The sequence below is a fragment of the Gavia stellata genome, chromosome 21 (genome assembly GCF_030936135.1).
Source record: "Gavia stellata isolate bGavSte3 chromosome 21, bGavSte3.hap2, whole genome shotgun sequence".
Taxonomy (NCBI): domain Eukaryota; kingdom Metazoa; phylum Chordata; class Aves; order Gaviiformes; family Gaviidae; genus Gavia; species Gavia stellata.
Genome location: NC_082614.1, coordinates 10,370,611 through 10,392,800, shown reverse-complemented (window position 1 = coordinate 10,392,800; position 22,190 = coordinate 10,370,611). Strand labels below are relative to the sequence as shown.

The following is a 22,190-nucleotide window of genomic DNA, read 5'->3' as shown; positions in this document are numbered from 1 at the left end:
TGCCATAAATGGGTTGTACAATGTAAAGAAAAAACGTAGTTATCATTCATTGGTTATAAAGCTGGGAAGAAATCTCTAGAGTCATTCATGTAGGGGTCGGATCTGGGCTGCATTCCGGTCAATATTTTCCTTAACTATTTTCATGATGGAATTGAGAAGACACTAGCAGTGTTTGTGGATGCTCCAGCCTGAGATGGCTTTCAAACATTTTTATCTCCTGTATAGGACAATGCATATCAAATTAACCTGATAAGATGCATTTTAATAGAGATTATGTTCCATTTTTGTGTGCTTTGCAGCAATGGAACTGGTGTTTGGTCTAATGAAGGATGCGTGCGTGAGAGTGGGGACCTCAACTACTCAGTGTGTCTTTGTAACCACCTCACTAACTTCGCCATTCTGATGCAAGTGGTGCCTCTGAAGGTGAGATTAAGCAAAGGAGCAAATCTGTCTGTTAAAAATGAAGCATAAATACATCAGTTGCATTCTCACACCACATCCGTAGGTGATTGGAACTGGGGTCGTTTTTTCGCAACTCAGACTTACTCCACATCTTGCTTTCTGGGATGATATTTTAATACTTCTTGACTATATTTATTTTTAAAAACTTTTGGGAACTCAAATGGAGCATGAAATGAAACACCTCTGTGGTGGGTGGGAATTCTCTTTACTTTATTTTCACCCTTTTGGCATGATTTCTTCAAGTACTAGGTAGGAAAAGCACTAGAGGACATTGTACAGATGACCCTGGCTTTTACGATTTGTTTTCAAGACAGAGGCAACTGAGATGTGGCTGTTTAAGGGTTTTAGTAACTAGACTTGTGGAATATGAACAGTCAAGCTTGAACCCCATGCGAAGGGAGTTCTGCTGCCAGCTGGCCCCTACCGTTGTCTCTGCCAGCTTTCCAAGTGCCTCCCTCCTGCTCTTTGTTCACCGCGTTGCCAAGCAGGGGTTTGAATAGAGGGAGCATGAGAAAGAAAATGATGCTTTAGAGTTGAGAGTGAACCCCTTATGTATAGTTTTCTCTATGCTCAGTTCCTTTGTCTAAAGTGTTATCAAGCAAGCCTCTTTTCAGCTGGAATGTGACAATTTCCCTGTTTACCCAGGACCTTATGCTTGCTATTCACACTCATCACTGGTTTCAGATGAAGCTTTGGCGGCAAATGCGTTGCTCTCCTCACTAGACATGTTCTTCTCTTCACAATACCTTACGATGCCTTGATATTTCCTCAGAGATGGAGCAGAGTGTCTGCTCCTTGCAGGTGAAGTGCTGGTTTGTGCCTGCTGAAGGGCTCCCTCTACAAAGCTCAGCATCAGGCAAGGTCAGCCCCATCCTGGATCTTAGCAGACAAACAGACAGCACTGCCATGAGCATGAGAAATATGTTTTTACTGCTTTATGTGGATGTGCTGCTGTCAGGGAGGATCCAATGGAGGTAGTGATGAAGCCCTGCTTGGACAACCCTCGGTTAATAAATAATGAATGTATAATAGAAATAATTTACAAACCATACATTTAAAGAAATGCATACTAATTGTCTGTCAAATTTATACTCTCTGGCACATCCTCAGCTTTCTACAGGCACCATCCTAATAATATAAATTAACAGACTGATGAAGAGCTTCAGCAGGACAGTAGGAGTCCTGCTGTCACATTTATCACTGTGTGCTGCTAACAAGCGTGGTGTCCTCCGTGGTACAGCTAGAGGGGTTTTGTCAGCTCGTTGGCGTGGATGCATTGACTATATGGCCATGTCTCAGGCTCCTGTTAATTGGTTTGAATGATGGGTTTGCTCTTCTTTTAGACAGTAGCTTTGCTGAGACAGCGACTGCTGCAGCATGGGCGGCACAGAGGTTCCTGCAGATAGATACAAAAGTGAGCTTGCAGCGTAAGGGAACTCTAATCAGGGTTATACCACTGAGCAGCTCTGAAGTCTTTTCAAGGAATGAATCATACCAGACTGCTTTTAGGAGTTACTGATTCAGTAACACTGTTAGCACAGCAACTCACACGGTAATCCTGGTTAGATGGTGTAATGCCATCGAAGTCAGGGTCACAGTTTAAAACAAGATTGTCTGCTGTCCAAAGAGCTTAATTAATACCCACAGCCCTTTGTATTAGTCTAACCATCTGAAGATGGGGGTATCTTGTTCAGGTCACCAGTTTTTATCCAACCATTATTATCATCTCTATTGCTTGTAAAGCACCTAATGACCCCAGCTGGTTTCCAAGTATTATTTTTCTAGGAACTCTTCGTACTCATAATAAAATGCAGCTTTGCCTGAAGAGCTTCCCATATAGTGACACAAAAGTAGAATGGGAGAAATGCGCTTTTATTAACCCTGTTTCAAAGAGCAGTATACAGGGATTTAGCCGGCATTAAACAGGGTGTCCACCAATTAAACGACGGTGAAAGATTAGTTAATTTTCCACTGGGAATAGTTCTGAAAGGTCTAACTTTCAAATAAACAGACTTGAGATTGTCATGATAAATGAGATGCTGCAGTAAGTTCTAATATTATGCAATATTAGTAATTGGAGATCAAAGATCTTTTATCAAAATCTTTGGAATCAAGCTTTCCTAAAGAGATCTGAAATGTATAACTAGGAAAGGCTGGACATGTTCCTGACAGTTGTTTAATAGTTCTATTTTCAATATTTTCTCCCTTCTTAACTTTTTGGTCTAATGCATTTGCATCTGCCAAAGTTTGCGTGGAATGTTCTTCAATTGCTTTTTTTTCTTTTGATAATTTAGAAAACAAAAGGAAAGTGCTGCTGAGATGTTACGTGGATGCATGAGATGCACAGACATAGTCACTCTGATGCATAAAAACATTCCCTATGTGACAGAGTGCTGTAAAAGTCTGTATAAAATGGGGTTTTTTTAAAAGAAACTTAATTCCCATAATTTTCTGTTGTATTTTGACCCCTTCCACCTAAAATCCCATTTCTGAACAGAAAAACAAAGGGAATTTGTTGTGGCAGGAAATTAAGTGCTGAAAGGTGATAGAAGTATTTCCAGTATAGAGTCCGTATGTTCCTAGTGCAAATCCATGAGAATTCAAAATGTTTGTTGAAGCTTTCAGTGGAAGATTGTGCAGGCTAGGTAGAAAAAATGCATTCATTTCTAACCTCTTGAAGTTCACCTAAAACCAATTTTTGCATGCACCTCAATTGGCAGAATTTATAAATGCTTCATAGCATGGAGAAATTCGGTTTCACTGGTCTGCAGAGCACTGAACCTGAACTATGCCTCGACACGGCTGCTTTGCCCTGCCCTCCCATCACCTGCACAAGCTCGGTGTCACAGCGAGGTGGCAATGAGAGTGGGCCCATGTGGGGTCTCAGGTAATATTGCCACTAACAAGGCAATGAAGGCTGCCATCCCTTCCATGTGCTTTAGCTCCAGTTCCTCACATTTGGCTATTATGTAGTCCCTCTCTCAGAGTTCATCAAAAAATCTCATCCCAAATCTTTGAGCAAGATATACCCTTTAAATTGACTGTTTAGGATTATCTTGTGGTAGTAATTTTTTTAACCAGTGAAAAAAATCGGTATCTTCATTGTGTAATTGGCATGAAGTTAAGATTCGAGCAAAGACAAGCTGCCTGGCTTTTGGGCTGTACAAGCAGACTATGCTCAGTTACAAATTCCTAAAACATTTGCTAAGTATTTGCTTCACATGTCTAAGCAATAGAGCCTACTGAATCAAATAGACAGCTGGAAACTTCTCCCAGGCGTCCTTGGAACCCTGTTAAGTAAATGTTAAAATGCTGTGGATTTTAAACACATATACATGTTTATTCACCATGTTCTGAAATTCATGAGCCAAGGTTCAAAGGGCCCATATAAATCACCCATTGGAATACTAGATTGTCAATGCTGTAAGAAATTGTTGCAATGATGTTATATTAGATCTTGAACTTTTGTATATTTTATTTTTCTTTTCATAAATGGAGTTCACAGATAATATGAGACAAGAAAAAGAGAGGGTGGGAGTATGCAATTGCCCACATTTGAACAGTTCTATTTATATAGCTATTATATATCCGTGGCCGTATAAATAGAACTGGATGAAATTTTCCACATGAACACTATTTTTGACAGAACGTTTATTTTTTGTCTAGATTCTGTTTCTTACAAAAAGGGGTCTGCTTTTCATGAAATATGTAAATTATTGGAAATGGATTGCCTGAAAACTTGAGAGGTTTTCATCAAAAGCTGTATTTTGGTACAAAAAGGTGACTTCATTCTTCATGGGAATTGTACTTTGGATGCTTTATACTTCCATTCTCCTATGGAAAGTATAATTTCCCTTTCTCTCCATCGTATGGATAAATGCATCTCTCAGGGTAGCAGAAACAGGCAGACGTCCTCGCCAAGGGCACCATAACAGCATTTAACTTGATGCGCCAGTCAGCAGAACAGTAAAACCGGGTATGAATGGTTCTACAACCCCTTGCAGAAAGGCAGGCAGATGCACAGAAAACAGTAAAAAAAAAAGAGGGGGATAGCAACAATTCTAAAGAGATGTAATAGAGACCAGTATGTATGCAGCAGCTTCAGACCTGGGAGAACATCCCTAGGGAGAACACTGTTGATGTGGAAATCCATGAACTCTTGAGACTGGTTCAGTGCGATAAGTATTCTGACTCTCTCAGCTCCTTTTCACAAGACTGATTTTCTTTTTGCTTATAAAAAAAAAAAAAGCATAAGCTTTCCATGAATGAGACATTGCAGTTTCTTAAAGAGTTTGCTGTTCACAACTGGAGAGTACGGCATACTCTCTGAGTTCAGACAAAGCCAAGGTGTCTCTAAGCAACAAATGCTGAAAATAAGTGACCTTCCTTAGAAGTAACCTGCCACATAAACACTTGTGGTGAACATTTCTAATGTCCAGAGAGCTGAGCTTGTATGATAACTATTCGTCAAGGACGGTGACTTTTTCTTCTGAGTTATGCTAAATTCGAGCAAGAACGTCCTCACTTAACTCCCTCTCTTTGTTTCTTCACATGGTTAAGTGTAGCTTGATCAATAGCGTGATCCAGACCTTGTCAGCTCTGATGCGCTGTGAACCTGCCCCAGTGCCTCCCTTCCTGCTAGTACTGGTACAGCTCATTTTCACACCTTCACCAGTATCCCATGTATCTCTCTATATATTTACACGGTTTGTGTATTTCTTGTGGGCATAGATGCCTTTATATATTCTCAAGATTCTTTATCATTGCAATATTATAATAAGGTACAGAATTATGTTAATAATTTATGCACCTGGCTTGGGGAGGAATTACAGTGTCTCACATGGATTTAATTTTGTTTCAGTGAGACATTCATAGGAACAAAATTGTAGGATATCTTGCATATGATGGTGTTTCTCTTGAATACTTGAAGTATTGTGAGAGGAGGAACGCTCACAAATTGTTAGATGTTTATGGAGCAGACTGTCAGGTGGGTCTAATTTCCAGGGAGCATAGAAATGCAAGAAAGTTCTTAGGAGTCTTAGGAGCAAGCTGTGAGTTCTTGATTTTCCTTCTTGATCTTTACTCAAAACAGGTTAGATTAATTCATTCACTATTCTACTGTATGCCAGCTGGAAGTAATCTCCAGGGACTGAAATGAGACAATCTCAGAGACATCTGCTGAGATGAAAAAGCATTTTTATACCAGCATTTCAAAGAAAGAAATTGAAAGAGAAGGGTCACAAAGAAAAATTTTTAATTCTGGAATTTTAACTTAAATGTGACAAAATGAACCTCCGCTCTGATATCTGTGCGCTATACAGCAGTGTGTGAAGAAAAGTAACTTTGAATGCTGTGAATTAGCTAAAACCAGGCTTGGATTACAAGTGTAGTTGAACGCTACTCCAGATTTTATATGAGTTTCAGCAAGAGGTTGAATGCACTAAAGTCGCAGTGATTGTGAAAGAACGGTACGAACAATACTGCTAATTAGCTTGAGATACATGTATGCAGTTTAGCTGCTTTCAGCGATGCAGGGGATTAGCAGTTGTAACAAGTTTATTTCAAGAATGAAATAACCATCTTGGAAAAACTTACAACCATGTGGTGCTCAGATGTCAGCCTGGCACCAACCTGTTAGCCTGCTGATGAATTGGCCCACGTGGAATGCCAAAATTATTTGTGTTTCTATCACTCTGCTGTTATGTCTGTATCACGGCTGGCCCAAATTCATGCTTGCTTGCTGAGATTCATTTATCATGTTGGTTTTAACTTGAGAAATGATAGCATTTGTTTGGAGTTTTGGAGGTTAGTGATGATCTACTAGTTTAAATGAATAAATAAGTTAATTGAAGGTAAAATGTAACAGAAGATGAGCAGAATGTTCCTGAAGGGACATGTTCAGCCCTCGATTGCATTCGCGAGGTTGCATGGATGTAATTAAGGTCAGCACGCAATCAGAATTTGGTAACTCAGTTGAGATGGCTTTTCACAACTCTGATCAAGTCAGTAAGATTGAGAATTTTACAGCTGCATCTCCCCAACAAAATGTGTCAGTGGGATGCTCAGAGTAGTTGTGCAGCTATTAACTAACTTGCGTGCCCCTCCTCTGGGAGCTCACTGCTCTGATCAAGCTTCTCGTTCTGATGGGGGAAACTGAGGTAGAGTAAAAGAGTCCCTCATAGCAAATCATCGCTAAAGCTGCACTCTCGGGGGCTCGTGTCTGTCTTTCTCCTTCCTTGATCCACAGAACTGTGCTCCAGGTTTGCCTCATGCGGTGCTCGCTGCAGTCAGAACAAACCTGTACTGCCAGCTGCCCTGCAATGTTATCGTTAGGAAGACAATGGTGCATTACTATGGCTGTGGTAGGAAAAATAAATAATCCATTTAGTTTGACATGTTTACACTGGTTTGTTTGCTTCTTCTGGAGAAAGTCCAAGCAGAGGGCACCCAGGGTGATATGCTCCCTGTGGTGGTTTTCTTGTACTACTGTAGTACAAGAGTCCTCCGCTGTGCTGCAGGCTTGAACCTGGGTAAGGAACAGCAGAGGATGGGAGATGAGATGTTGCCTCAAGTAGGCATCTTCTGCTGGCACAGAGCCTGGGGAGATCTCACCCGGCAACGCCACCTCCTGCACCCAGCGCCCCGTGGTACCTCTCGCTGGAGGGGAAGCGGCTGGTGGAGAGGTCCCGATCCTGGGGTGGGAGGGACAGATGAAATGGGGAGGAGAGATGTGAGCATGGTCAGACGGAGGGATGTCACAAGGTGCTTCCTAGACAGCAGGAATCAAACCCAACATGGAGTAAGCCACATTTCAAAAGCACTACAAAGAAAATTCAGCCGCTATTATTTTATTTTGGGCAGCTTTACTTCCTCTCATCAGTCAGTGGGGCCCTATGCTCCTGCCAGGAAACATGCCAGCCATCTGGCAGTTTTTATTTTTATAGCGATCCAACATCTACAAAGCATGCCAGGCTATTTGTACCATCTGCCACATAAATGTCATTTCAGCAAAAGGATGGTGGACACCTGGGGACCCAGAGTTCAAAAATCCTTTTAAAGGGGAAATCATTGTCTCCCACAGCAAAATGGAGTCTGAGGTTTGGGTCCCCCTCCCCCAAGTGACCAACGCAGGACACAACTGTAACATTTATGTCTCCAAGGCCATTCTCTTAAATTGTTTTTTCCCCCTGTTTTTTCCTCTTCCTGTCTTTTCCAACTGTGACGGTATAAAAATGACTACTATAAAGTTCACATGTGGACGGACATTTCCAGCAGAGTAATAGTGTCGTATAATCTGTGATCGAAATTGTTCAGGTTTTTAAACACATTTTCTGCATTTCTAAAGCTAGAAATTACTTTGGTTTTCATCCCGTTTGTAGCTCTTGTTCCATAATTCAGAAGGGAGGATCAATCAATATAGTTCAAGCTGCCCACGAATGGGCTTGAAAGCAGAGAAGCGTTTATAAAGCGGAAAATATTTAAAAACATCTGATCCTGCAGCTGGAGCTATAGAGACAACCCATAGCATCTTCAGGGAGCCCAGGATTTTGAAAAGGCTTGGGGATTTGGCTGTGAGGTTCTATTTACAAAAGGAAAGACATCCCAAATGTCTTCTTTGGGGCAATATGTGTGGTTTTATTTTATTTTTCATTGTTATAGCTGAGTTTGACAGCAAGTTTTGACAATGTATGGCTGACTGAAAACAAAGTGCATCTATTCGTGTTTAGAAAGGCTGTTTTGAAAATGTCCTAATATTGTGAAATGCTTTAAAGATATGGGGGTAGGTGTGTAATTTATAAGTTTGGAGCATTGTTTTCCTAAATCTAATAGTGCAGTTATTAATCAAAAATTGCACTCATGGGCATTAAAATAGCAGCCTGAAATGATAACCTTTTTTCTTAAATTTTTCAGCCAGCTGAGGTTCAGATTATATACTCTAATAGGACAATGAAATGGAAATAATGTGGCATTCTCCGATTTCTGCTGTTTTGTAATTTTAATATAATTACTTTTCTCAGCATGCTTTTCATTGCTGGGAACATAAAAAGAATAATGCCTCAGTCCAGTAATTTTTCTTTTGTGTTGCATATTTAAAAATTGGATAGGCATTGCAATTTTTTTGGTCCTTGTTTATTACCATTGACAGTTTATTCAACTGAAGAGATCTCTACAGACAGTTTAGACAGCCCTTACCCATCAGATGAACAAAGATAAATCAGCCTATGTTTTTATTCTAGCATTTCTTTGTAAACTTTCTTTGCTCTTTCGCACTGTCTCCACTTCCCCCTCCATTTTATTGCAGTGAATATTGTCCCCATGGAGGAGCACATCTCGCTGATGTGTTCACAGTATGATTGTGCATCCTATTTCTTTTGTCCTTACTATGCTCATCTTTCCTGAAAATTGAACACTAATCTTGATTTTTATCTCAGAGCCATTGTTCATTCTTTTGCTATTCCATTCCTGTGCCAGCACAGCTCTGTTGATTGTGATGGGAGGAAATAGGAGACTTTCTGGTCCTGTCCTTAATCCCATAGAATTACATGGAAAGAGTTGGAGTAGTGCTGAAGGATACTAAACTCCTCAAATTCCTTAGAGAATTGTTTGGCAGTTACTAAATTTCACTCAGCAGAGGAGAACAAAAAATGACTTTTTATTTTGGAAAAGCACAAATATTTAAGAGTGCTATAATGGTCAGAAGAACTCTTTTGTTTGAGGAGCATGAAACAGGACTCTATTTTAATCAGAATACTTAACAGGATAACATAGACTTCCTTTCTATGGTGAAAATGAAAGCACTGAACCATTTGGCAGCTAGGTCTTCTTGCTGACTAAAGGATTTCCCCATACAGTATAAAAATGTTATGGTACTGCACCTTTATCCATCACTGTTTGATGTTGAATATCTTTAAAATTAGTCATTCTGTACTCTTGAGTTCAGTCTGTCTCCTGTATCGGCCTTTTTATGCCCTTTCTCCCCAAAGCGTGGTGTAGGGGAAATTCAGGGCTGGGTACCTGGAGACTCTTGGCTGCGGTGCAAGCCACAGCTAGCCGCAGTCCTGAATCGAAATGGACGTTTCTGAATCAAAGCCCAAGCTTGGGATAAGGGAGGTAGACATACTAATTTTCATTGAATTTTACAGGGAGCTGAGTATTTAATTATCCTCAACTGCTCTGAAAAATCTCAGACTCAGAGTTTGGCAAGAGACCATCGTTTCTCTGCCTGCGAGAGCCTGCTGGACCCACGCTGGGTCTTGCTCTTCTCGTAGCCCTCTCTGACAGACTTTGGTTTGGCTGTTAATTGGAGAACAGGATGAGTCTGCTCTTGCTGGAACAGAAAGTAGAGAACAGATGTACAAATCTTAGGTGTATGGGCAAAAGTAGCTCCTTCAGTTTCACAGAGGACAATCTGCTGTAAATATAGCATTTAGCTTTTCTTGAGAAACACTGCAAGTCTTAGGCCTGAAATGAAGGCAGAAAAAACACGCTGCTTTGTGTTACACAGAGATGTGAGGAAGAACTTGCAAGTATCTGCTTTTCAGATCCCCAAACTTTCTTATAATTTGGTACCAGTTCTCAACTTGAGTCCTTCCTCCCTGCCACGCTTCCTTCAGGCTTCATTTGAACTGAAACCGTGCTGGGTGAGATCTGTAATGAGCAGATTACCTACTGTTTGATGACATCTTGCCCAGAACTACTTTAAAAGACGACATGGGCTTTTAAAAATACTAATTAATGCCTTGGCAGAGATATTTGGAAAATTCTAAATTTTTCATGTCACAGTGAAAAGTTTTAAATAAGCAGCCACCAGGCTGGGCTGGCTGTAGGACAACGTTCCTTTAATCCTGAAAAGCCCCCTTCCTGGCACTTTATTGCGGATCACTAGGAGTTGTGGAGTTAATAGAGAATGGGAATTCAAAAGCAGTTCTGCTGGAAATGGCTGATAAAGATGATTGCGCTGCAAAGCATGACTCTCGGAGGCCTTTTTTTCTCTAAACCTGCGGTATCTGATAAATTGTGGCTTGAGAAAAGAAGTCTCTGAATCAAGTTAGACTTTTTTTTTTCTGTGAGTAGTGATTGTGCTGTGCCATTAGGTGCAGCCCCACCAAAATCGTTCTTGTGGTCTCAGTGAGTAGACTGAGCCTCCTGAACTAAACACAGATGTTAATCTGAAAAAAACCATGATGTTTTGTACCTAACAAAGTGCTTGGCAAGCTGAAGGAAAACAGAGATTTGTATTGTTATTATTATTTAATACATAAATAAAGGCCTCATTGGACTGAAATTGAATTTCAGCAGCCTTTCTGGAGGCAATTAAAACCATTAGCTTCATCAGCCAAGGCCAGCATTTTAATGTCTCTGAAACACTCATGCTGCCAAAGTTAATTATTCATCCTTTTCTTAATTGGATTCAGATTGCATTTTAAAGGTGCAGCTTCAATAGGGTTGGCTGAGCCTTAATTTTTCACCCCTACCTCTCCTCCCTTCCCACCCCCAAGAAATGTCTCATAAGATATTGTTTCAAGCCTTTGCAGAAGGGTTTAAGAGTGGATTTCAGCCCAGGCCAGGGGCCGATCGTCTCGTGGCACATCTCAGTCGGTTCGATAAACAGAGTAAAAACCATACGTCATTGTAAGTAAATTCATGGTAGGAATGCTTCTTTGAGATGGGAAGCTGACCAAAAGGGGCATTAAAATATAACTTGCTCTTATGTTTGGACTTAGGGAAAAATACAATTTTTACATTTTACATTTCCACCAGTCAACAAATAACTTCGGTTTCATAAAATGTATACACTATGTAAGCACGTGCAAAAATATCGTATTCTGTGTTTCTACCGGTAAGTAACACTAAAATACAAATGATAGGTATGATACAGTCCTCAGATTGCAGGGCTCATTTTTTAAGGCTGTAAAACAATTTTGATTCGAGAAATTGCCTTTTTTTGGAAGAAGATTAATTGCTTTTCAGAAAAGAGATTTCAAAAGCAGTTTCAATAATGAAATTACTGCTTTTGGTGGCTGAATTGTGAAGCTGCAATTTGGTATACGGACAAACCCTTTCACGATCAGCTATGACAAACCTTGTTTTAAGTAATTGAACTCAGCCCTTTGTCTGATGTGTTGCCTCTAAAGACAAACAGAGAGGGATATTAAAGAAAATTTTAGATTAGTACTTGCCCAAAATGTCCTTTCCTCTGGAGAAAGCCAAAAGTACCCCCTTTGCAAAGCAGAAAATATGCAGTCAACTGCCTGAGAGATGAGTAATGAGAAAAAGGGACAGGAGAGCAAATTTCACATGAAAGAAAGGGACACCTGGAAGGGGACACTGAGCAGAGCGAGCCCTGTGTTGCCCAGAGAGATGCTTTGATCTGACCAGTTGCTATTGTGTGTTCCTGTAGTCCATCTACCTTTTTGATGGGTTGTTGTGCTGTGTTGTATATACAGTTGCTTATTAATATTACAGGAGTAAGTATGTTTTCTGTTCTAGATACAGATCAAACAATTTTTCATGTATAGCCTACTGAACAAGTCTTTCAGCGTCAACTGACCTTTTTCAGATACTCCAGAGATGAAAAGTACCATCCCATTATAATAATATATTTTCAGCTTCCTGTGCAGTTATTTTTAAACAGAGGAGTTAGATGTCACTCATTTTCTTGTAATTAAAAACATCATAAAGGAAAAATATATATTTGGAGTCTGAACCGGTATTTTCCAGGATCACGTCTCAGGCCATCCGGTTGCCTGAGAGTTTCCAAAATAAAAGTGTTGAGCAATGTACTAACTTCTTTTATGAGGGAGAGCAAGGATAAGACAATAGACTATAATGTTGCAGATGGGTGTAACTACTGAAACCATCAGATCTTTGTCCGTGCTATTAGCAACACTTGCAAGGTGGAGGGTGTTACAGCCTAAACTAAAAGGGTGGGAGTTTTATATGGAGTAAGAATTTTTGATTTGACCGTTTGTCAAATCTGAAACTAAGAAACATCTGTCTCTTAGTGTTCAGGATTACTAACACTCATGACTGCATGAGCTCTTTTCCTAGCTTTTCAGCTTGCTGCAGAGTAAGAGAACGACCTTTTAAACTCAAAGAAGCAAAACTGTTCAGAAGAAAAGAATAGTTTAAAGTAGATTGGGACAAGCGCGAGAATCAGGCTCCTGGGACTACTTCACAGATTGCTCAATGTTTTATTTGGTACTTTTTAATGCTATTTTCTTTAGTAATAGCATTACAGCCTGATTAGCATTTTTGTGCTGACTATGAGATCATCCCAAATTACTGTCTTATATTCCACGTCATGCATGAAGTCTGAAAATTGTCAAAAAGACAAGCTGAGGTAAGATGAAATCAGCTCGTACCAGACTATTGTAATTTATAGGAAATTGTTTCTTAATTGATGATGCACAATGCTTTGACAATCCAGGTATTTCTGAAAAACTGCGTGCTTGTTATCCCTTAGGATGTGAACATAGACACACAACATCCAGCTGTGCTGTAATAGCTGGGTTGTGAGAAGTTAGTAGAGACCTGATATTTTAAATACAGATTCTCTTCTCTCCCGCACCATATACCTGTATTTAGAAATGAGGCTCCACACCCTGGACATCATTCCAGGCCTTCTTTTCATGCTGTATCCTTTCCCCCGCAATTCATATCACCCACAGAAAGGAGCTGGTTTCACTGGCTGCAGTGGCTGCGAACAGGGACCGCTCTCTTGCACCCCTCCAACCCACCAGTTCAGTTTGAGAACGGCTATCGCAGGCTCCACCTTTTCTTTAATAAACAAAAAATCGTTCAAAACTGCCTACAGGCTTTCTGTCCCTCACACCGGGCATGACAGGAATGTGAACTATGGTGATGTTGCTTTTGAAATAGTTGTTACTAGGCTGATGTGGGTGTTGATTTAAGAGCATCATTCTTGAAGCATCATCAGATTTTGGTTGCGTTTACAAGAGCAATTTCCAGTTCATAGATATGGGGGCCCAAGTAGGTTATTTTAGGTTTGAATGAATCTTCTACACTTTGTTGATAAGAGATGTTTTTTGCCTTTTTCGTTTCTAAGTAATACAGGCTCCGCTTGGGAGAACTTGATTCATGTTTTGTCTTGCCCTGCAGAGGTTTCTGGAGGAAGACTGAGCTACAACGCAGAGAAAGACTTTCTTAGAGGCATGTTGGTTATGAGAGAAATTAGTTAGGAAAAGACGTTTGTGTGATCGTTATCTTCTCTTGGATGTATTACAGAAAAACGCAAAGGCTTAGATTTTTGCCTATTTCCACTAGATGGATCCCCTGTATCTTCTGTACTTGTATGCGATAGTAAGACATTACCTTTCCCTTGCAGATCTTATCTGCCTTTGCCAATGCAAACACTGTGATAGAGCACTGTAAATCTAAATGAACACTGAGCAGCTTTGACCTCGGTAGGGAAGATTTTCTGGCTGCAGGTGTTGGGAGTGAAAGGAGTGAAGGAAAGCCTTGAACTGCTGAGAAATACTGATTTCAGAGTGACTTGAAGCTGGAAAAGCTCCCTCTCCTCCCCTCCTCCCTCTGTAGAACTGCAAGCCACCTGTAGCAAGAGAAAGGGATGTGTGTTGGAGCAATCAGGAAATAAGGTCTGTGCATTTTGGACATGAATATCCCTGATGAGGAAATCACTTCTAAACTGCCCGATTTACCACAGAAGTTATTCCTGTTTCAGGAATAATCTGTGAAGCATGGCTATACATGGCTTCTCTGGGGAAAGAGGGATGATAGCAGCTCTTTTGTAGAAATTATATGGACCTTTTAAGCTGGTCCAGCACACAGAACCCTTTTGTTTCTGTAATTGATGCTATCCAAGTCAGGGAAAAGAAATGTGTCTTTGGCTGAAAGAGAAAAATACTAAAGAGCTGCATCATATTTCCTAGGAACTGTAACACCATAGCAACAGTTGTCTTTCAATGCTGCTGCTGCATCACTTAATAGTTCTCAGATTGCTGCGTGAGCCACAGACTATTCTGCTGTAAAACTTACAGCATGTGAGCTGATACTGTTGGCAGATAATGACAAGGAAAATGTACATATACAACACAACATTTTTGTCTGTATTTAAAAAGATTGATTTTCTCATAACCGCGTGGCATGTTATTTCTCTCCTTTAAAAGGAATTTTAATGGGAAGTTTATTGGTAGAATTGTTTGGGTTTGATAATCTCTGATGAAATACTTTGTTTGGGGGTGAATTTTTATTGTGTTTGGGGAAAATAACAGAAAATCCCAAACTGTGAGAAAGGATTATTTTTATTAGGCAGAGCTACTGTAAAAAAATTGGAAAATATGTTGTTCCGTTCAGTATTTTTCAGAATAAATAAATATTTTGAATGAGTTTACAGCTAAGAATTTAATTTATAGTGAATAGTTGTTGAAATAAAAACATAGTATTTCAAACATCAAAATTAAAGCTTTTTGATTGACCACTTTTTTTTTTTTTTCAAAAGCTCAGTTTATGAAAGCGTCAACTCTGTCCAAATTCAAGTCAGGAAAAATGTTTGAAAATTTTTCTGAGATGAGAAAACTTTTTCCTGCCTAGTTCTGTTCTACTTATTATATGTTAATACTGCCTGGCTCCCTTTGTTGGGTGTGGCTTTTTTGTCATTCTTTTATGAGAACTTGCATGGAAAATTAAAGCACACTTTCTCGTTAATTTAGGATGAATGGTCAAAACACACTGTCCCTCCCCCATTGAATCTAGCCAGATTTTAACATAGATCCTAGTGGCGGGCACTATGGAGTTACAGATTAAATGTTCATGAAAATGGAATTATTTCTACAACAGGCACTTCTAGGTTAAAACAGAAGCTGAGACAAGAGGCTTACACTCTGACTGCTCATGCTGGGTCTTTTCTGTGGTCTTCTGTTCTGTAGATGTCAGTCCAGGTCCTTCAATGGGCACTGAAAACATGATACTTTAAACAAAACAAGTGGGCTATAAATGGCCCATGATTTATGGGTTATCTTGGTTTGTCAGTTCTCACTGCTGTGAAGCACTTCTGGTATTTGCACAATGATGTAAATTATTGCAGCGTGAGAGCATTAGCAAAGTGCCCTGCGAGCTGTGAAAGATCCCATTGCTGACATTGTTTGTGCAGCCCAATAAACTGCTCTAATCTCAGGCTTGATGACATCGCAGCAGCAGAGAAACTAACTTATTCTGAGGAAATACTGACTTATGAAATGAAAGAGGGAACCAAAATGTCATGGGCATGTGGATGCCCTGGCTGTGTGACTGAGTTTGGAGTTGGCTCATCATTTCCCGTGTTAGAAACAGCAGCGAATGATTGTGAACACCAGCTTATATATGGGCAGATGGAGGAGGAAACATATGTGCAGGGGGCTTGACCTGTGGTTTTGTAGAGCAATAAGTCAATTAATAGTTTTTATTTCATTTTTTCTTTGTGTACAGCTAACAAGAGATCACCAGGTGGCCCTCTCCTCCATCACTTACATTGGCTGTGCTCTGTCCATCTTCTGCTTGACGATCACGCTGGTCACATTTGCTATATTGTCGTGAGTAATTTTAACTTAATACCTGCTGAGCAACTATCATGCAGAAAGCCAAGCAGTGCATTTCAGGCCACTGGTTAGGATTCCTTCGGGTACTCAGGATAAAACAAAGGCTATTAATTCTACAACCTTCCTTAATTAGATTCTGCACATGTATTTGTAACAGTTGGTTGGTTATTTCTAAATTACTTTCATTTCCTGAAATGGGGTGGTCTTTATATAGCAAGCTATTTCCATCCTGTGAGGGATTTTTGGATTTTTTTTAAACTCTCCATGTTTTGCTATAGTTCAGGAATCTTGCAAGGAGTCTGTAGGAGGGCTTGGTCTGGAGCTCAAGGCAAGTATAATACGAGCAAGGACTGCAGGCTCACCCCCTCTCTCCCCCCCAGATACATCTTTGGATTGCTTGGAGTGTGCCATCAGTACTTCTTTCTGCTTTTCAACTGCCTTGTCTGTTAGGCAGTGTGTTTATGAAGGTATGCCCAGAAAGGAAGGCTCGGTCGACATTAGCTGCCTCACTTCAGTTTCATACAGCTTGTATGCAATTACATTATATAACCCACATTTATTTTCAAGTATCTTGCTGTTCTCTGTTAGGCTAGTTTTCTAATGTGTTGCTTCAGTAGGATGAAGGACACTACAGGCAGTGTGAAATTCACTCCATGGCTTATGTCTAAATCCTCCGGATCTCTGCAGCCTCCTGCCTGTAACACGGCAGCCCCTTCGAGGGCTCTGCACTGGGAAGGTTTCTACCATGGGGCACTTAGGGTCTTTATGCCTGTTTATATTCCAGTAGTGACAACCGAGTTTGAGGCCCAGCTAGGCTTGATACAAACATTTCTGAAACAGCTTTCATAGAGGTTTCTGTCTAAATGAAAAATAGAAGACCTGACAAAGGGTGAAGTTACTTGTCCAAGGTTGCCCAGCAGATTGGGAGCACAGTGAGGAATGGGATGCTTTTCTCCTTTTGCACACTAAACCATGTTCTTCCTACTCAATTTTTTATTTCTGTGCCTAAGCATGTCTTTTGGACATCCTGTTAAGAGGCCAGTTTCTAGGAAAATGGACTTGCTGAAACCCAGTAAACCGATTGCAATGTTTGTTTGTTCCAAATCCCATATTATTTCCAAGTGTCAGGATCTGTGTTGGTCATACTTGAATTAATTGTGTAATGTGTGGCAAAATCTGCTCTAAATAAGTCCAACGTCTGCCTATCTGGCATTGTGCTGTTGGCATGTTTAGGCTAAGGGGGATGATCTGCTCCATTTTTTTCTGAGTGCAAAATTGGATGTTATACTGTTTAGAAAGAAAAAAGGAGCAAAACGAGCTGGTATTGCTGCTGCTGGGCTGCAAACTCCTTGAGAAACTGAAGCTAAACAGAAGACTTGGAAAGAAAGCTTGGACCCAGCTGACTGTCACAGGGTTAAGCACCCCACCTACATACAGGATCATTCAAACTGCCAATTAAAAATAATTTGATTAGGTTTTCACTGGAGAGCAGGGCCTCATTAAACAGCTGAAGTGAAATTTTGCAATGTAGTGTTAGATGACCATGAGGTAAGTGGAGAGGAATCTGGCAAGTTCTTTGCTACTCTGCATACTGGCAATGACGGCTGCTTCCCAGGAGGGCAGTCCTGATTGCCTTCTGGGTAACGATGTTCCAGTTTGCAACTACATGAAGTTCCTTATTAGAAAGCCATTGGCACCAGGCAGTGCAACCTGTCTCTTCGAATTACTTTTAGGACATCGATACTTGTCGTCTCCCTCTTCACTCCCTCCTAATGGAGCACTGGCTACAGCAGTGCTGGAAGGGCAGGGCTGACAGCAAGCCATCGTCTGCATTGCCCAGTCTGTGTCACCCTGCTGCAGGGGGCACGCACGATGTGTCACCAGCACTTGCAAAAGTCATCACCATCCAGCACGATACAACAAAAAGATGGGAGTGCGTGCTGTTGTGTGGAGGAAGTACTGCCATTCACATAGCCAAACGGTCCAGGTCTCCTGGCGTGATTAAAGCTGACAGTAGGGGCTGGCAGGCGGTATGGATTGAAATAGAAAACTTGTTATCACTAGTACTGTTCTTTTTTAAAAGAGAAGAATAAAATTATGCGAAAGGCCTGAAATGTTCAGGTAAATGTTTTTTGTTTGTTTTCTACCTCCTATATCTGGATGAGAACAGAAACACAAGGTCAGAAGACTCACAGGAAAGTATGTTTTTGTCAGATTTCCAGCTGTTTTTTTTGGCAAAGACAAGAGACATAGGTTCAAATGATGTTGTAATCAAGGTCAGGTCTCTGTCAAGATAGGCACTGCCCATCCGTGTAAGTAGCTATAGTACCTGTGCTTAAAAGCTGATAATAGTAAAGTCAAAATTGTAACCAGAGTTTTTTCACGTTCACTTATTTCTAATACAGGCAAATACCAACAAAATAAAACCAGAAACTCTGGCATAGTGTGAGCTAGATGGTGCAACGTGCAGTATGCTTTCTGTGAGGTGTAGATCTGACTTCCTTGACAGCTCAGCACCATTCAGGATCAATCCCTTTGTTAATATTCTATCACAAGTCATTAGCAGAGCTAGTTAATGTGCAAATCAGTCTTTCTGCTGCATTCAGGACAGCAGCAGAATATGCAAGAAGCCAGTTAGGTACCACTTCATCCTGCTGGAAAGAGTACTCAAAAGACATCATGATAACCCCACCAAAACGAATGACCAAAAGCCAATCAAAATGCTTGCTGATAAATCATAAATACGTTTGTGCTTCTGTGGTGGGTTGACCCTGGCTGGATGCCCGGTGCTCAAAGCTGCTCTGTCACTCCCCTCCTCAGCAGGAAAGGGGAGAGAAAATATAACGAAAGACTCATGGGTCGAGATAAGGACAGGGAGATCCCTCACCGTTACCATCACGGGCAAAACAGACTTGACTTCGGGAAATTAGTTTAATTTATTATCAAGGATAATGAGAAATAAAATCAAATCTTAAAAACACCTCCTCACCACCCCTCCCTTCTTCAACTTCACTCCCCATTTTCTCTACCTCCTGCCCCCCAGCAGCGCAGGGGGACAGGGAATGGGGGTTGCGGTCAGTTCATCATACGTTGTTTCTGCCGCTCCTTCCTCCTCACACTCTTCCCCTGCTCCAGCGTGGGGTCCCTCCCACGGGACACAGTTCTCCACAAACTTCTCCAATGTGGGTCCTTCCCACGGGCTGCGGTTCTTCACAAACTGCTCCAGCATGGGTCCTTTCCACGGGGTGCAGTCCTTCAGGAACAGACTGCTCCAGCGTGGGTCCCCCGTGGGGTCACAAGTCCTGCCAGCAAACCTGCTCCAGCGTGGGCTCCTCTCTCCACGGGGCCACAGGTCCTGCCAGGAGCCTGCTCCAGCGCGGCCTTCCCACGGGGTCACAGCCCCCTTTGGGCATCCACCTGCTCCAGCGTGGGGTCCTCCATGGGCTGCGGGTGGGTATCTTCTCCACCGTGGACCTCCATGGGCTGCAGGGAGACAGCCTGCCTCACCATTGCCTTCACCACGGGCTGCAGGGGAATCTCTGCTCCGGCACCTGGAGTACCTCCTCCTCCGCCTCCTTCACCAACCTTGGTGTCTGCAGAGTTGTTTCTCTCATGTATTCTCACTCCTCTCTTCTCCATCTGCCGTTGTGCAGTTGGTTTTCCCCTTTCTTAAATATGTTACCCCAGAGGTGCTACCACCGTCACTGATGGGTTCAGCCTTGGCCAGCGGTGGGTCATCTTGTAGCCAGTGGCATTGGCTCTATTGGACGTAGGGGAAGCTTCTAGCAGTTTCTCACAGAAGCCACCCATGTAGCCCCACCGCTACTAAAACCTTGCCATGCAAACCCAATACATTCCACCCCTCGCCTCTGTGACTCACATATTTAAGAATTATCATTAAAATCCACATTCATCACACAATCTTCACAAACTTCTCTCACAGCCAGAAAAAGAATTCCCCACACTAAAATCAAAATAACATCATCACAACACTGAATAGAAGCAGACAATTTACACACAATCCACCCCTTGTCCTTTCACCACAATCACAACAACAGAAATACCCCACCATCGTTCCACTCTCGAACATTGTTCAGTCTGTGTTTTGCGCATTACCTCTCCCAATTACTGTCCTTATCTCGAATTCCTCATGCCCCACATTGGGCACCAAAAAGGACTGTGGTGGGCACCTGGCATCTAGCCAGGGTCAACCCGCCTCAGCTTCTTGGAATACTGTTTTATTCATGTGTCTTTCTATCTTCTGGCAGGTCTGTCAGCACCATCCGCAACCAGCGCTATCATATCCATGCCAATCTGTCCTTTGCTGTCTTGGTGGCTCAGATCCTGCTTCTCACCAGCTTTCAGTTCAGCCCTGGAACGGTAAGTGCTAAGAAGAGTGATTGTGTTTTTTGTGGGGCACCTCCATGGAATGAATGCCACGTGCCACATGCAAGAAAGTGTCTTGCATGTGAGGTCTCCTATTTTTAACATGCCTTAGCCAAAAATGACATCCTACAACACTGGATAAAGCCTTCTGTGCATCCAAATACTGTTATCATACTATCCAGCCATGTCTGGATGTTTGCAAAACTGAAAGACGTATGCACCTATCAAATGGAAAAATCACCATACTAATGGAGTACATTTCAGTTGTGTGTTCAAATGACATGGCTGACTTCTGCCTGACATAGCTTATGCTTTCTCTTGTCCATTCTCTGTATTAAAAAATGTAGGAATTCTGTATTGGAGAAAATTGTATGAATTTTGTATTTAGGTAAGATATTTGTATTTCTCTTAGGCTTTGGGCTGGGTTTTTTTGGGGGTGGGGTGTATTTGGGGTTTTTTTTTAATTGTCTGTTCTCTGCTATGGTAGAGTTTGCCTTTTTTTTTTCCCACACTAAAAAGTCATCTTATTCTTGTTGGAAGTTAATGAGCTTCCTGATGGAGTTGTAGCAATTTCTTCTGCTTTCTTGGAGAGCAAAACAGAAGGTCTTTGTTTTCTGCTCATAAAGTTTTATTTGTGTGGTACAATACACTGTTTTTCTGAACAGCAGATTTATTAATCATGATCTCTACCCTGGAAATTTAGAAGTATTTTTAAGTATCACTTATATTTATTTGACCTGAGTAACAATCAGTGAGAAAGGTATAGCAACTATTGCTTAGTTAGCCAGGGGTGGCAGAAAGCATTACCTCTAAGTGTTGGTGTGTAAGAGTTCAGTCTGAGATCCTCAGAACTGTAAAACATGTATATACTTCTCTGGATATCTACAGCAACCACTTAAGCAAATGACAAACACCTTCATACTCCTCACGTGGTACTTAAGTTCTATGCATGTATAGGGTCTTTCTGCTTGATCATGTAGATCAAGACTTGAAATTACAGAAATTACAGAAATTACAGAAATTACAGATTGATTCCTTATGCAGAGTAACAGGATCTAAACCATTAAAACTGGCATCTAAAACAGCTGGGTTAGATTAAGATAAATATGCCAAGTTAACAGTATTACATACCAGTAAAACCAATTTGTTTCCACTGTTGTGTTTAAAAAATGCTATTTAAAGTAACGTAAGATCTGTTGATGGAAAGTCCCACCTGCAAAAAGTAGAAACAAAACCAGGTTTTAAAATAATCTTCCAGTGTGCTCTGTTTTTGTAATGGTCAAAACTTGGCTTCTTCCATGACCAGCTGGTGCTCCACATTACTTTTGACAAGCAGCGAGCACTTTCTATTAATCTTTTATTCTTTTTATTCTAAGTACACGTAAATATGAGGTTTGCACACTCTTCATTTTGCCAGTACAACAGCTACTTAGATTTGTATTCAGCTCAAATGGGATCCCTGGAACTTCTGTTAAGTTTATAAATAACAATAATGTCTGTTTTTACACAGGCTGTTATTACCTGAGGATCTTATGGGATGGAGACCTCATTGCCCTCTACAACTACCTGAAAGGAGGTTGTAGAGAGGTGGGTGCTGGTCTCTTCTCCCAAATGACAAGATGAAATGGCCACAAGTTGTGCCAGGGGAGGTTTAGATTGGATATTAGGAAAAACTTCTTCACCGAAAGGGTTGTCAAGCATTGGAACAGGCTGCCCAGGGAAGTGGTTGAGTCACCATCCCTGGAGGTATTTAAAAGACGTGTGGATGAGGTGCTGAGGGACATG

General features: G+C 41.2%; 1 protein-coding gene across 2 annotated transcripts in view; it reads left to right on the top strand.

Moving 5' to 3' along the window:
• ADGRD1 (adhesion G protein-coupled receptor D1) overlaps window positions 1-22,190 on the top strand; it is a 160,138-nt gene that overhangs the window by 88,956 nt on the left and 48,992 nt on the right. For both annotated transcript variants that reach the window (XM_059827753.1, XM_059827752.1), the window contains 3 exons: window positions 300-423; window positions 15,910-16,013; window positions 20,288-20,399. In XM_059827753.1, coding sequence (XP_059683736.1) covers window positions 300-423; window positions 15,910-16,013; window positions 20,288-20,399 — 340 coding nt within the window. The remainder of the gene's footprint in view (window positions 1-299; window positions 424-15,909; window positions 16,014-20,287; window positions 20,400-22,190) is intronic.